This window comes from Alligator sinensis, unplaced genomic scaffold (assembly GCF_000455745.1).
Source record: "Alligator sinensis unplaced genomic scaffold, ASM45574v1 scaffold656_1, whole genome shotgun sequence".
In the NCBI taxonomy this organism is placed as follows: Eukaryota; Metazoa; Chordata; order Crocodylia; family Alligatoridae; genus Alligator; species Alligator sinensis.
Window position 1 is genome coordinate 891627 of NW_005842333.1, and position 13220 is coordinate 904846.

At 48.9% G+C, this 13220-nt stretch overlaps 2 protein-coding genes across 2 annotated transcripts in view; one reads left to right on the top strand and one right to left on the bottom strand.

Moving 5' to 3' along the window:
• Positions 1-6698, bottom strand: part of PTCD3 (pentatricopeptide repeat domain 3) — a 35270-nt gene extending 28572 nt beyond the window's left edge. The window contains exons 1-4 of the mRNA XM_006028650.3: positions 6356-6698; positions 4313-4362; positions 4064-4103; positions 1886-1931 (exon numbers count right to left, since the gene is read on the bottom strand). Of these exons, the coding sequence (XP_006028712.2) occupies positions 1886-1931; positions 4064-4103; positions 4313-4362; positions 6356-6663 (444 nt within the window). The 5' untranslated portion in view covers positions 6664-6698. The remainder of the gene's footprint in view (positions 1-1885; positions 1932-4063; positions 4104-4312; positions 4363-6355) is intronic.
• Positions 6603-13220, top strand: part of POLR1A (RNA polymerase I subunit A) — a 64245-nt gene continuing 57627 nt past the window's right edge. The window contains exons 1-4 of the mRNA XM_006028651.2: positions 6603-6738; positions 7028-7232; positions 10834-10983; positions 11061-11168. Coding sequence (XP_006028713.1) covers positions 6662-6738; positions 7028-7232; positions 10834-10983; positions 11061-11168 — 540 coding nt within the window. The 5' untranslated portion in view covers positions 6603-6661. The remainder of the gene's footprint in view (positions 6739-7027; positions 7233-10833; positions 10984-11060; positions 11169-13220) is intronic.

Below are 13220 nucleotides of genomic sequence, written 5' to 3' on the forward strand. Positions count from 1 at the left end.
GCATACAGGATTGCTCCCCTGAAGCTCTGGGTTTCCCTGTTCAGGGAGATGTTACTCAGCAGGATTGAGCCTCTGTCACTCTGAGGAGTGGCAGGTGTCTGACCCTGTGGGATAACAGATAACACCCATTTCTTTCAGTGAAACAGATCAGCTGTGCCAAGACACATAGCCTAAGTAACAGAAATCCCTCCACTGAAATGTGGGAGTGTCTTAACTCAGGAGTAAATGTATAAGTATACTGAGACTATTACACTATTTTAAGAAGACTAAATGTTAATTCTAAGAGTCTCATTACTCCAAGATAGTGAGTCTTTTGCAGGATAACAAGTCCTCTCAATTCTCAGATGTTAATGAAGAATGAGGATACACTCAGGATTTGGCTCATAATTTTCAGAAAGGACAGACCCCTATTTACAAATTCATGCCCACAGCATGTCTTGGTTTATAATGTTATAGATCAAGAAGCAGAAATGCGAGTGAGGCTCTTTTAGAAGCTTAACCTACATAGCAATTAAATAGCATAATTAGTTAAAATTAACCAGGGCTGCACAAGGTACAGGGCAGTACTGACTCTGGCTTTATGCTTTATTGGTGCACACGCTGTATTTCCCCCTTTTTAAACTTCCACATGCATGCGACTCATAGCAATACAGTACAGTATAAAATAACAGTTCTAAACTACTCCAGATTATCCATACATGTGATTATATGGTAAGAAGTTGAGAGGGATCTGGAGCTGACTCTTTTCATAACGGTGCCCAGGAAAAGACTCCTTGGCTGAGTCCAGACGAGTGCAGACTTTTGGTTCCCTGGGGACAACTAGCAGCAGGACATCTTGTGCCGCTGCTACTTGTCCTTGGGGAACACCTGTGCCATGCACTCTCTGGCACGTGGCAGGTTATCCTGGGTGGGGTAGGGGAGGCTGGGGCCATGCAGTTGCTGGCCCAGCTGCCTTACCTGGGGTCCTGGGGAAGCTGCAGCTGTGGCGCTCCTGTAGCTGGGAGCCTCGCCGGCAGCTGGAGTATGGCTCTGGCCAGTCAGGCTCTGGTTTTGGATGGCATGCTCTGTCCTCGCATGCGCCACTCCACTTTTTTTCTGCATGGGGTTTTTGATCCCTGGATCTCCAGGGGTCAAAACCCCATCCCACACTGCAAGGTAGTAGTGCGGAAAATGCCTGAATGTGCCATATGTGGTGCCGCAGATGAGTCTGTGGTGCCACATATTGTACGGCCACATTTGTGGACACGGCCCTTAAGAGTACCATGACTACTCTGCTACAATGGAGTCCATTCCTTACCCCCCCCAACCAACTTCCTGAAAACTGATGGGTTATCCAAGCCTCCAGATTCACTGGCAACTTGTCCTTAAAAGATGTGGTGATGGCAGGCTATGGGTTCTTCATTTATCTCATGCACCATGAGGGATTCAAATTACCAGCGTCATGGACTCTTGTTGTATCACTTGTCTAGTATTACAGAAAAAATGATAGTCTGCATGCATCACATTGGAAGAAAAGTATGATAAAAAGCAGTATAGGCAAGACTGCCCTTTGCAGGGTGGTGGAAGGCTTGGGTATAGATTTCCTGGATTAGCTACTTTATTTGGTAAATTGCAGCAACCTAGAAACTAAATTGGTAGGGCAGTGTGTCCATCTTGCTTCTGCTATGGTTTCAGCCAGGAAATAATTTTTCTTTCATTAAGGAAATTAATACCTTCTAGGGACACTGCCAAGGGTGCCATGTGATGTGACAGGTTTTTGCTCAAATAGGAGCTGGGATGCCACTTTTCAATTTCCACAATAGAGATTTGAGCGAGAGACTAATGTGTTAGACAAACAGCACTACCTAACTGCATAAGCCTGATTATGCATAAAAGAAGTACTTACACGTTTTACTGTAGATGCAAGTGCTTGAAGAACTGCAAGTTTATCCCTAAATTTAAGAGCTTTGCATTAGAGTGGAACAGGCTTTCAACATCTATGCATTTTCACATTTAATACAGAACACTACAATTCCCAGATGATCAATATTTTAAACAAAACTGCACTACTCGGGTCAACAATGCTCTAATAGTGTTTAGAATAATATTTCATTTCTAGTTGGAGGAAGGGGGCATTAAAGTTTAGTTTAACAGATGAAGCAGCAGAGTTGGGAGTGGCGGTGTAGCTGTGCTGGTCGAGGAAATTTGCAGGAGGCAAGGATTTTTGTGGGTGATCTCATTTACTAAACCAACTGCATAGTTAGGAAAGATTTAGACAAGTTTTGGGAACTAGGTACTCTGCCTTTGAGATACCGGATGAACAAGTATATATTTTCCTGCACCAAACACACCACATAAAGTTGGGAAGGAGCATGGTGGAGAGCAAAGAGTTTCTAGAATACTCCTTCATAGGCCCCAATTGACAGAAACCACCTCTTTGATCAGCTACTGGATGAGCATTACTTACAGTTACCATTGGTTTTCAATGACAAAATATTTTCTCTTCCCACGGCACTCCAAGGCCCTGAAAACTCAGAGATCTATACTCAAATCTTTGTCTGGTAGTATGTTGCTACGGCACTGAATCACTAAAGATTCACCCACACTGGTGCCTGCAGTATCTCCCTGCTAGATACGTGGCACAGCAAGCAGGACTACTCAGCACTCCAGCCACCTTGCCACCAGAGATTAACTAGAATGAAGTGGATGCAACACACATCCTCATGTGAGCACACCCCCTTCAGAATAACCTGCTCTTCAAGTCAAGGGCTCACAAAAAATGCATGCTGCTTGGCTTTCATCAATCTATTCCATTTACACCAACATCTGCTTCAGCTACATGGAACTGCCTCTTAGCCTCAGACACCCCAAAGGATCAGTAAAGTTTGGCTATAAAACTGGATGCTTATCTTGCTGGGATCCTATGACCCCAGCTGACTTCCTGCCCTTTGGGCGGGGGGCTGGACTCGATGATCTTCCGAGGTCCCTTCCAGCCCTGATGTCTATGAAATCTATAAATAGGGTATCTAAGTAATGAAGGAGCAAACTCTGATGTTACAGAGGGTCATTAAAATGGTCCTTTAAAGGACAGGTAAGGAGTGGCTTACTAAAGACAGAGCCCTTTGTCCAGTCTTCCCATGCGGCTTTGTTCTTCATGCATTCCAATACAAACTTGTTTTTTTAAGTTTTTACTGTTAGCATATAGATAAGTACAGAGGGAAGGTATCCAGAAAGCTTCTGATCCCCACTGGGAAGGGGTGGGGGGGGGTGTCCACAAATGGGATCTTTAACACACTTTTATAACAGCCGAATACAAGCAGTCCTTGACTTACAAAGTTTCAAGTTACAACGTTTCGCACTTACGTTCATAAATTGACACCCTGTTTCAACTTTCTGATGTCAGTTTCAACTTACAACGCTTGATCCGATGTGACGCTACGCCAGCAAACAAGTTCGCTGCGTTACCCATCTCCCTGGAGAACATCTGTCCAAACTTCCTTGGATGCTTTCTTTAAGAAAGCAGACAAGACTCCAGAAAAACCTGAAGCCAAGACTGCTGAAAAGACTCCAGCCAAGAACCCTTCAAAAAGTCCAGCAAAGTCACCTCAAATAAGTCCTTCCAAATCAATATGATTGCTATTTACAATATAAATACATTAATCTAGCTATATGACTCATCTATAATTGATTGAGTACAAAATTCTGGGGTATTTTTGGTGAAAGTAGGGTATTGGACCTGGGTTCAGGAACCAATCCCCCATTTATAACATTGTTTCTTATGAGAAAATTGGTTCCGAGTTACGTTTTGACTTAAGACGCAGTTTTCAGGAACCAATTGTGTCGTAAGTCCAAGGACTGCCTGTATTTCTTTTTATCGTTAGGAGAAACACCATGACAGTGAATGCAAAAATGACAGAGAGTGTCAACTCTTTTCTCAAGAGACCGAGTATTCTCTAATAGAAAGCAATGGCGAGACACTGCTCCACACTACTGCTGCAACTTACAGAAGCAAGTTAAGTTCAGCAAGATGGTCTCAGAATAAATGTTTTTAGCTTTCAGTTATATTTGGAAAATAAACACTCACCATGTTTTCCTTCTTGGAATGACAACTTCTTCGTTGGGAACTTGAGGAAACAATATCGAATACAGCATTGTTAGAAAGAAACTTGCAAACAAAACGTAGCATTTTAAACTGTTAATAGTTAAAAACAGATTCTTATTTTCAGTGCAAAGAGACCCAAATGTAGTAAGTTTTAATTTATGTGCATTTAGCTCAACTCCCACACAGTGCATTTGGCAGTGCTGGAAAAAATATTCAATGAATATACTGTACCTCCTGGATCAGATACAGTCTTCTGAAGTGATGCACTTTCTGAACAAAGCCTGTGGAAGCAAAAGGTAGCCAGTTTTGTAATGGTTTTTAGGAACACACAGATCAATATACATTGCAAAAACAAGCTTATAGGCAGCAAGGGACTAAAGCATTGACAATAGTCTGAAACTGGCTATGTTGCCAATGTCTGAGTTTTTTTTCCTAAAGCTCTGTTAGAATTGGACAACTAAAGGAGAATCTCAAACAATTGGGGGGGTAAAAAAGCACTGTGCAAGTTTTTGGCCATTGTGGCTGCAGTAAAGCTTGAAAATACATTCATAAAGTTCAAAAGCAGAAGGCAAACTGAAGGGAGAGACTGGCCTCATGCTTTTGTAGAGACTTCTCCCAAGCTTTCTATTTGTTTTGCATATTCAGCAGGGCAATGCTGCCTACATAAACAAAAGCTTTAAGCTGGAATATCTATATACAGCTATATATCTAGAGACAGAAGCCAGATGAACACTGTCATAGGCCTGACACAAAGCTCTCAGAAAGTGAACCGACTGAAAACCCCAGGTGCAGGATCTTTATCTACTCTCCTCTCTATAGATTTTGCGCTCAGGCCCGACGTGTGTGGCTTGCTACAGACATAAGACATCCTTATCAGATTTAGATTGGACATTAGGAAGAACTTCTTCACAGTTCGAGTGGCCAAGGTCTGGAACGGGCTCCCAAGGGAGGTGGTGCTCTCCCCTACCCTGGGGGTCTTCAAGAGGAGGTTAGATAAGCATCTAGCTGGGGTCATCTAGACCCAGCCCTCTTTCCTGCCTATGCAGGGGGTCGGACTCGATGATCTATTGAGGTCCCTTCCGACCCTAGCATCTATGAATCCTCTACTGCAGGTCTCTCTCGACTGCGCTTAGTTTTCTGTCATAATCTAAGTGCAGAGCCATTCATACTTAATCTCGACGGGCCTTTCCACATGTTCAAAATAACCAGACAGAAGCCAGCTCTCGAGTTCCTCCACATTTTCAAATACAAACTTGATAGCTGGCTGGCTCCTTTCATAGCTGGAGAATCACTTCTGTGGTGCAATCATTATTTTGGATGTGGCAGGTCAAAATTTACTGCATAATTGCGTAATACATGTCACGTGTAGCAGTCACGCTTGCTCCAAGGTCTAAACAAATTATTTCTGCTTACAGATGGACTCGTAGCCTTGGCCTTGCTGCAGGGTAGGGGTGACACAGGCTCCACATTGGCTTGACCCTGCATGAACCTACCCATGCCTGACTGCATGCAGAAGGGATGCATTTGGTGAATTCTAGCCAATTTTGGATTCTAAACTTCATCACTGAACAAGAAATGATTTCTATACCTCCCTGCCTGCCATCTGACACCACCAGGGAAGGCATCCTGCTTGATCTGCACAACGAAGAGCAACTCACAAAGATGGTCTCATGGACCCAGAGGGACAGATTTTCCATCTCCAGCTCCCTCTGTGCAAAAATGAAGTTTATTTCCTACCCATGGGGACTTTTTACTATCCTTCATTTTCCCTGAGCCCAAAAGCTTGGAAAAAAAAAAAAAAAAAGACATTTTTTTTTCAAAAAGGCATCATCTCTGAACCAAGAGCTCAAGATTTTTGCATTTCTTCTTGCAGGCAGACTGGCACCCCAGCCTGCTTCACATCACCCAGCTGGTGCTGCAGGGAGTACGACATCATTCCCAAAGCGGCTGCACACAGCCCACCAGGTCTCTCTGAAGCTGGGGGAGTGGCAGATACTCAAGTCCCTCCGACAGCCCCAGCCAGGTCTCCAACTCCGGTCCTCCTGTAACAGAGCCCGGTCTGCAGAGCCTCGGAGCGCGCCCGGGGCCGCCATGACGCATGCGCAAAACTCTCCCCGCCGCGCGTCGCACACGGCCAGACGCTCAACTTGCGAAAACAGCCGCTACCGCCCAAGCCTCATGGCGCATACGCCACTGCTCAACCGTCCCCGCCGGAATCACCGGCTTGCCAGGCGGCAGCCTCCCCACTTGGAGCCGCCAGACCGCGGCCCGCACCTGCACGGCTGCGCCCTCCCGGAGCCGGGCGCCTGCAAACGGCCCCGTCCGCGGAGCTGTCCCGACTGCCGCCACGACGCGGCACCTAGCCACCGCACCGCCATCTTGGCATCCCACACGGCGCACGCCGGAAAGGGCGGTACCATTCCTTCGGGGAAATACCATTCCTTCCCCCCTCTCCCCGGCACTTGGTAGGTTCCGGCCCCTCCCCCTTCCTCTCGGACACTCCGGCACCGCGTGGCGCAGCCGCGAGTCTGTCGGGTCGGGAGACTAGTAGCAGCGGGGGCGCCCGTCCGCCTGCTCGTCATGGCGCCGCTCCGAGAGGTGCCGTGGCGGCGGCTGTCCGAGATCTCCTTCGGGATGTACACGGCCGAGGAGCTCAGGTGAGGAGCGAGCTGGGCCCCCCCCACCCGGCGGGGAACTACAGCTCCCGGCATGCCGTGCGCCGCTTCGCGGCGTTCCCCGGCGGGGCTTGCGCGCTGTGCATGTTGGGGCGTGTAGTCTTGCAAGGATGAGCCCCCCCCAACGGTGGGCGGTGCTGCTCCAGGGGTTTGGGGGTGAGCGAGGGAGGACGCTACCACTCTGGCGGGCTGGGGGCGGGTGAGCCCATTTAACACCTTGGCAGGGGGAGGGGAGAGGCTTGGGGTGCTGAGCCTCTGTCTTGATCTTCAGGAAACTAAGCGTGAAAGCCATCACCAACCCGCGCTACCTGGACAATGTGGGGAATCCAGCCGCCAACGGGCTCTACGACCTGTCTCTGGGCCCGCCGGACGCCAGAGAAGCCTGCACCACCTGCATGCAGGACTTTGACAGCTGCCCGGGGCACTTCGGCCACATCGATCTTCCGCTCACTGTCTACAACCCGCTCTTCTTCGATGTGCGTTCAGCTGGTGGTGGGGTTGCGTGTCAGTCGTGCATCTTTGTTGTCTAGATACCCCTGCCTGCCAGGAAGAGCCGGGCGCAGCCCCAGCCCTCTGCGGCAGCCCACCCTGCCCCGTGCAGATCCGGTCACTCAAGCACGCGTGTCCTCCCAGAGGTACACATAGCTGCGGGATCTGCCCTGCATGCGGCTCAGTCCTGTGCCCTGCCCCGTTTGGACAGCCCCACTCCCACCCCCACCGCTGAGCCAACCTGTCCTCACCTTGTGTGCAGATCCCTCCTGGGGTGTGTGCGCTAGCTCTCCCCGCTCCCCCCGGACAAGCCGCTTGCAGCTCTGTCCCGCACTCTTACCGTGGTTGTGCAGCCCCAGCCCCGTTCCCTCCCTCACCGCGGGGTCCTCAGTTTGCACCCCCTCCTCCCCTTTAAAACAAGAAAAAAAAAAATAAAGGGGTACCTGAGCTGGATATTTGAGAGAGAAGGGGTACACTTTGTAAAAAGAGGTTGAAACCCCCTGGTCTAGATAATCTCTGGAGGTCCCTTCCAGCCCTACTGCTCTGTGATTCTATGGTACTTGAGGAATATTTCAGTGCAGGCACAGAGAAGTTAAATCGTAAATAAGGACCACTGGAATTTCCCCCGTGTGTGCCCCTGCTGCTGACTGGTGGAGGGTCCCTGTTGGCCTTGCCATTCACTTCTGATGGGCAGGAGGCAAACTGCAGTTTTAATTATGCCCCGGGTTTTGCCTCCTGTCCAGTCAGTAGCAGGCAGTGGGGCTGTTGGGGCTTCTCTACCAATAGAGAGGAGGAGGTAAAAACCGCAGTGTATTTAAAACAGGTTTTTGCCTCCTTGCCAATTGAGGGCGAGCAGTGGGGACCCTCCGTCAATCAGTGGTGGGGTGGTGTGTGGGGAATACTGTAAGATTAAAGGAGCTACCATACAGTGTACTTCTGGCACATTCCAGTGGTCCCTAACGATAAGAAGCACAGAAGTCCATAAAATGGATGTAAATCAGCAGTGTTTTCCAATAGTGAGCTGGAGTGACCCAGCTTGGGTCTGAGGCTGGCTAGCTGCTACAATTTTTGGCTACCCAGCCATGGTACATCATGGCTCCAGATGAAGCCCCTGTGCTGAATGCCACTGAAGCCCCGGGTCTATTAACCAGATGAAGATCATGGGCCATCGGTTGCCAACTAGGGGCACACTGATTGAGATTTTGGGGGCAACATCCATAGCTGATATTTAAGGAGGCTTATCGGCTGATACCGATCTAATACAGCTGCCATCAGGTGGTAAGTCCAGTGTGGTAAAAGAGGAGGGGGAGGGGAGGGGCATGGGGGGGGCTCAGATAAACGCCCCCCACTGTTAGGGAGGGGGCAGGGGGAGGCACTGCTCAGCTGGGGTGGGGGAGCATGGGATGAAGGCATGACTTGTGGCAGGGGAAGGGGGCAGTGCCTTGCACCCAGGGAGGGCAGGGGCAGAGGGGCATGTGCCCCCAGATCTGCACAAAGCATGGCAGGTGGGCTGCAGCTGCAGGGTGGAGCCAGAGCCAGGGCTGTGCGGGGCTTTTCTTTCACCGCAGCTCTGCTCCTAGCCCCATGCCACTGCCCGGCACAGCCACGGCTGAATGCCCTGCCTCCACCCAAGCGCTGGGAAAAGCTGGGGTGGCTGCAGCCTCCTCCCAGCGCCTCCAGAGCCCATTTTGAGTCCAGCCCCTGGCAAAAAAAGCCCCGTGCAACTCCGGCTCCACCTCGCAGCTGCAGCCTGCCCCGCGTAGATCCAGGGGCACACCCCAACTCCTCCCGGGTACAAGCAGCAGCGGGAGCTGCCCCCACCCCATGAGCCAAGCCTCTGTCTTACATGCCCCCTGCCCCAGCTGGGCAGCTCCTGCCCCCTCCCTCACTGTGGGAGGCATTGATCTGCCAAATTATAGGCCCCATTGGACTGATATCAGATAGAGACACTTTTCTTTATATCAGTACTGATCTGAGATCGAATCAATGTATCCATGTACTTCTATTGCCAACCTCTGACTTAAAAACAATCTAGTCTTTCGCTTCCTTTGATTGTAATTATTGTCAAATTTATTAGAAGCAGCTGCTGTTTTAATGACCAGATATAGAAGAAAATATTTATCCCTTTAATAGTGCTATTCAGTGCAAGATCACTCTGTCTTGAGTTAATCAGTGATAAGTAGAAATTAGTGGTCAGTTTCACTCAAATAGTACTGCTAGAGGTGCACAGATGCATTGGTCCGATATCGGATTAGTACCAATATAAAGAAAATTGTCTGTATTGGAAATCAGCCTGATATGGCCAGTAATTTGGCCAATAAATGCCCCATGCATGCGCGCAGCTTCAGTGTACCATGTAGGTGGTGAGAAGCGTAGCCCAGTAGTTTGGAGAGCTGCATGCAGCTGGTAAATCTGGTGTGATAGAAGGGGAGGGGGAAGGGAAGGAGTGTGGGAGGACAGATCAAGGCCCCCACGGTGAGGGAGGGAGTGGGGCTGGGGCAGGGAAGGCATGGGACAGCCATGGCTCATCCGGGGTGGGGGTGGTGCTCCCACCACTGTGTGCCACTCATTTGGGAGCTGCTCATTGGGCTGGGCTGGGCTGCGCTCAGGGCAGGTGGCGGTGGTGCCAGAAAGGGAGGTTGGCAGACTATGGGGGACCCAGCCCAGCCCCCCCCTCTCCCTATGCTGGGAGGAGCCTGGGCCCGCCCACAGCTGCAGCCTGCTCTGCTGCACACAGATCCGGGGGCACGGATTTTTATTTTTGGGGGGAGATTGAAATTGCACCTCTGAATCTTATCAATCCTATTTTTTGAAACGGGTGTTTGGTGGAAACACACCTGTTTCAATCAATACTTGTCAAGTAAAGGTGTCTTAGGTCTAGTAAGGGGGACAAAGTGAGCTATCCTCCCCAGCAGCCTGCTAATATCATGACATATCACAGAGTACTCATGTCATGATATGGGTATCCCTGATTCAAAGTAGGGATTTATATCTGGGTTGTGTCTGTCAGGATTAGACAGCATATCTCAGGACGGGGCATATCTAGACCAAATTCAGATGTCACAGTGTCTTCGAGTGCTGCAGCTAATTCAAGCTCAGCAGATGAGTGTTTTCCTCAGACTAACTTTCTGTAAATAGGCTTTGAAGAACAGTATTTCCCATCAATGCCTTTTTCTTCTTGGCCAGGGTGTGGAGGATCTGAGTGTGTGTGTGTTTGTGCGTGCACTTGCTTGTGTGTTGGGGGAAGAAAATTACAAGAGCATGAATAAAATGGAATGAGGCTATTCTGTTCCTGTCTGCAGATGAATGGATGCATGGAGAAGCTAGTTCTCAAGAGTGGCCTTTGAAAAGCTTCCTTCAAGTCCTCTTTTTGAAAGCAGTGCAGGTTGAAGACTTTCAGTATCATTGTCAAGTAACTTAAAATTGTTATGACATCATCTTCATAGTTCTTAGTAAATGTATTTGTGGTTAGATGTAATGACTAGATTAACTTCTAAATTGGATTGGGCTCTTCCATAAGGTCTATGCAACTCTTCTGCTTCCCAGGCTATTCAATGTACCAGACTAACTTTTTTTTCCCCTTTTCAGAAATTATACTTTCTCATCCGTGGTTCTTGTTTAAACTGTTGCTTGCTGACATGCACCCGAGCAGTGGTTCACTTACTGCTAAGCCAGCTGAAGGTCCTGGAGAAAGGGTTGCTTCATGCCGTTTATGATCTTGAAGCTGTCTTGAATAGGGTAGGTAACTCCCCCATTTTGAGTCGGCAGCAGTAGAATGGCACAAGGGTGCTGATTTCCTCTCTTCTGCCATTCAGTTTTTAGATGAAAATGCAGATGCAACTGGTCTAGAGATTGAAGAAGAATTAAGCCGCCACGTGAATGAAATACTACAAAACAACCAGCTAGGAGATCAGTGTTCAAATGTGAGTAGAATAAGTGCTGTTTCTCTGAGTCTTGGATTTGCCAGAAAATGTTTTTAAGGTTACTAGAAGAAACTGGGTCATGGGCTACTCATTTTCCTGATTTTTGTCAAATTCTGCTGTATTGAAAAAGGGAAGAGACTTTTTTCTGAGCCAGTATTAACCCAGGCATGTTCAACTTATTTGGCCTGTGGGGCTTCTTGCGGCCAAATGATCCACCTCTGGTGGCAGCTTGTTAATGCAGCTTCTAGAGCAGCTTGTGTTGGCGTAGCTCGAACCCCGGGGGTGAACACTACCAGCGCTGCTGCTTTGAGTTGCCAGTGGTGACTAAAGACCCCAAGTTTGGTAGTAGACAGATTGAGCGCGTCCAGATAAGCCCACACATACCTCTTGCAGCATCTCAAACTCCTTTTGAGATGCTGCAAGAGGCACATGCAGGAACAAGAAAACGTTCTCTGCAATGCAGATATGCAGCATTGGGGCAAAATTAGACCCCTGGGTATCCAGGGGTCAAAAAAACCCGCAGAGAAAAAAACGGGGCAGGGCACAGTCCTGGACTGTTACTTGACAGGGCAGCTTTTTGCACTGATGGGGCTAGGACAGGGTAGCTTTTTATACTTCTGGGGACAGCACAGGTGCTGGTCCTAGGCTGCAGATCCAGGAGGAACCAGGCAGGGTTATTTTGCCTCAGGTAGCACAATTTGCCCCACACCAAAGTGCATGTCCGTGCACTTGCACCGAGGCAAAAAGCCCTGGTTCAAATTTGCACCGCTTCTATTTGAGCTGCTGCAAGCACACGTGCCTGCATGTGTAGATACACCCGTTGGGGGCAGACTGAGTGGTGGCAGCATTCACCCCCAGGGTTCCTCAATTGCACCAGCACAACAGCTCTAGCAGCCACGCTGACCTGTCCTGTCAGCTACCACTTGGGCAGTTCTGCATTAACCAACCACTTCTCTGTTACGGTATTGCTCTCTTCCCTCCTTTTACCTATGGCATGCTGTGGGGCGGTATTGGTATTTTAGTTATGTGCCTTGTATGAGAGGGTTAGAATTGATGACTGGAGACTCCTTGAGTAAATGGTTGCTTGCAGCTGGAGCTGCAAGGGCTGCTGGAGGTCCTGTTCCACATTGATATAAAAGGTGACCTCTTGCAGTCAGTGTTCATAGTGGAGGTTGGAAAGCTACTCTTTGCCAGGCTGTTAGCATCCCAGAAAAGGTGAGATTGGTTTGTTTTTTAGGCAACTATTTTGATACTTGATAATATCAAGTCAGTCTCACCTCCATCCTTGGCAAAGTCTTTGAAAAAATTATCAAGGCTCACATATGCGAGAGCCCGGCAGGACAAATTATGCTGAGGGGAAACCAGCACGGGTTCGTAGCAGGTAGATCATGCCTGACCAATCTAGTCTCTTTTTATGACCAGGTTACGAAACGCCTGGACACAGGAGGAGGGGTGGATGTCGTATACTTAGACTTCAGGAAGGCCTTCGATACGGTATCCCACCCCATACTGGTGAACAAGTTAAGAGGCTGTGACTTGGATGACTACACAGTCCGGTGGGTGGCGAATTGGCTAGAGGGTCGCACCCAGAGAGTAGTAGTGGATGGGTCGGCTTCGACCTGGAAGGGTGTGGGCAGTGGGGTCCTGCAGGGCTTGGTCCTTGGACCGATACTCTTTAATGTCTTCATCAGCGACTTGGACGAGGGAGTGAAATGTACTCTGTCCAGGTTTGCAGATGACACAAAGCTATGGGGAGAAGTGGACATGCCGGAGGGCAGGGAATAGCTGCAAGCAGACCTGGACAAGTTAGACAAGTGGGCAGAAAACAACAGAATGCAGTTCAACAAGGAGAAATGCAAAGTGCTGCACCTAGGGAGGAAAAATGTCCAGCACACCTACAGCCTAGGGAATGACCTGCTGGGTGGCATGGAAGTGGAAAGGGATCTTGGAGTCCTAGTGGACTCCAAGATGAACATGAGTCGGCAGTGTGACGAAGCCATCAAAAAAGCCAAAGGCACTTTATCGTGCATCAGCAGATGCATGATGAACAGA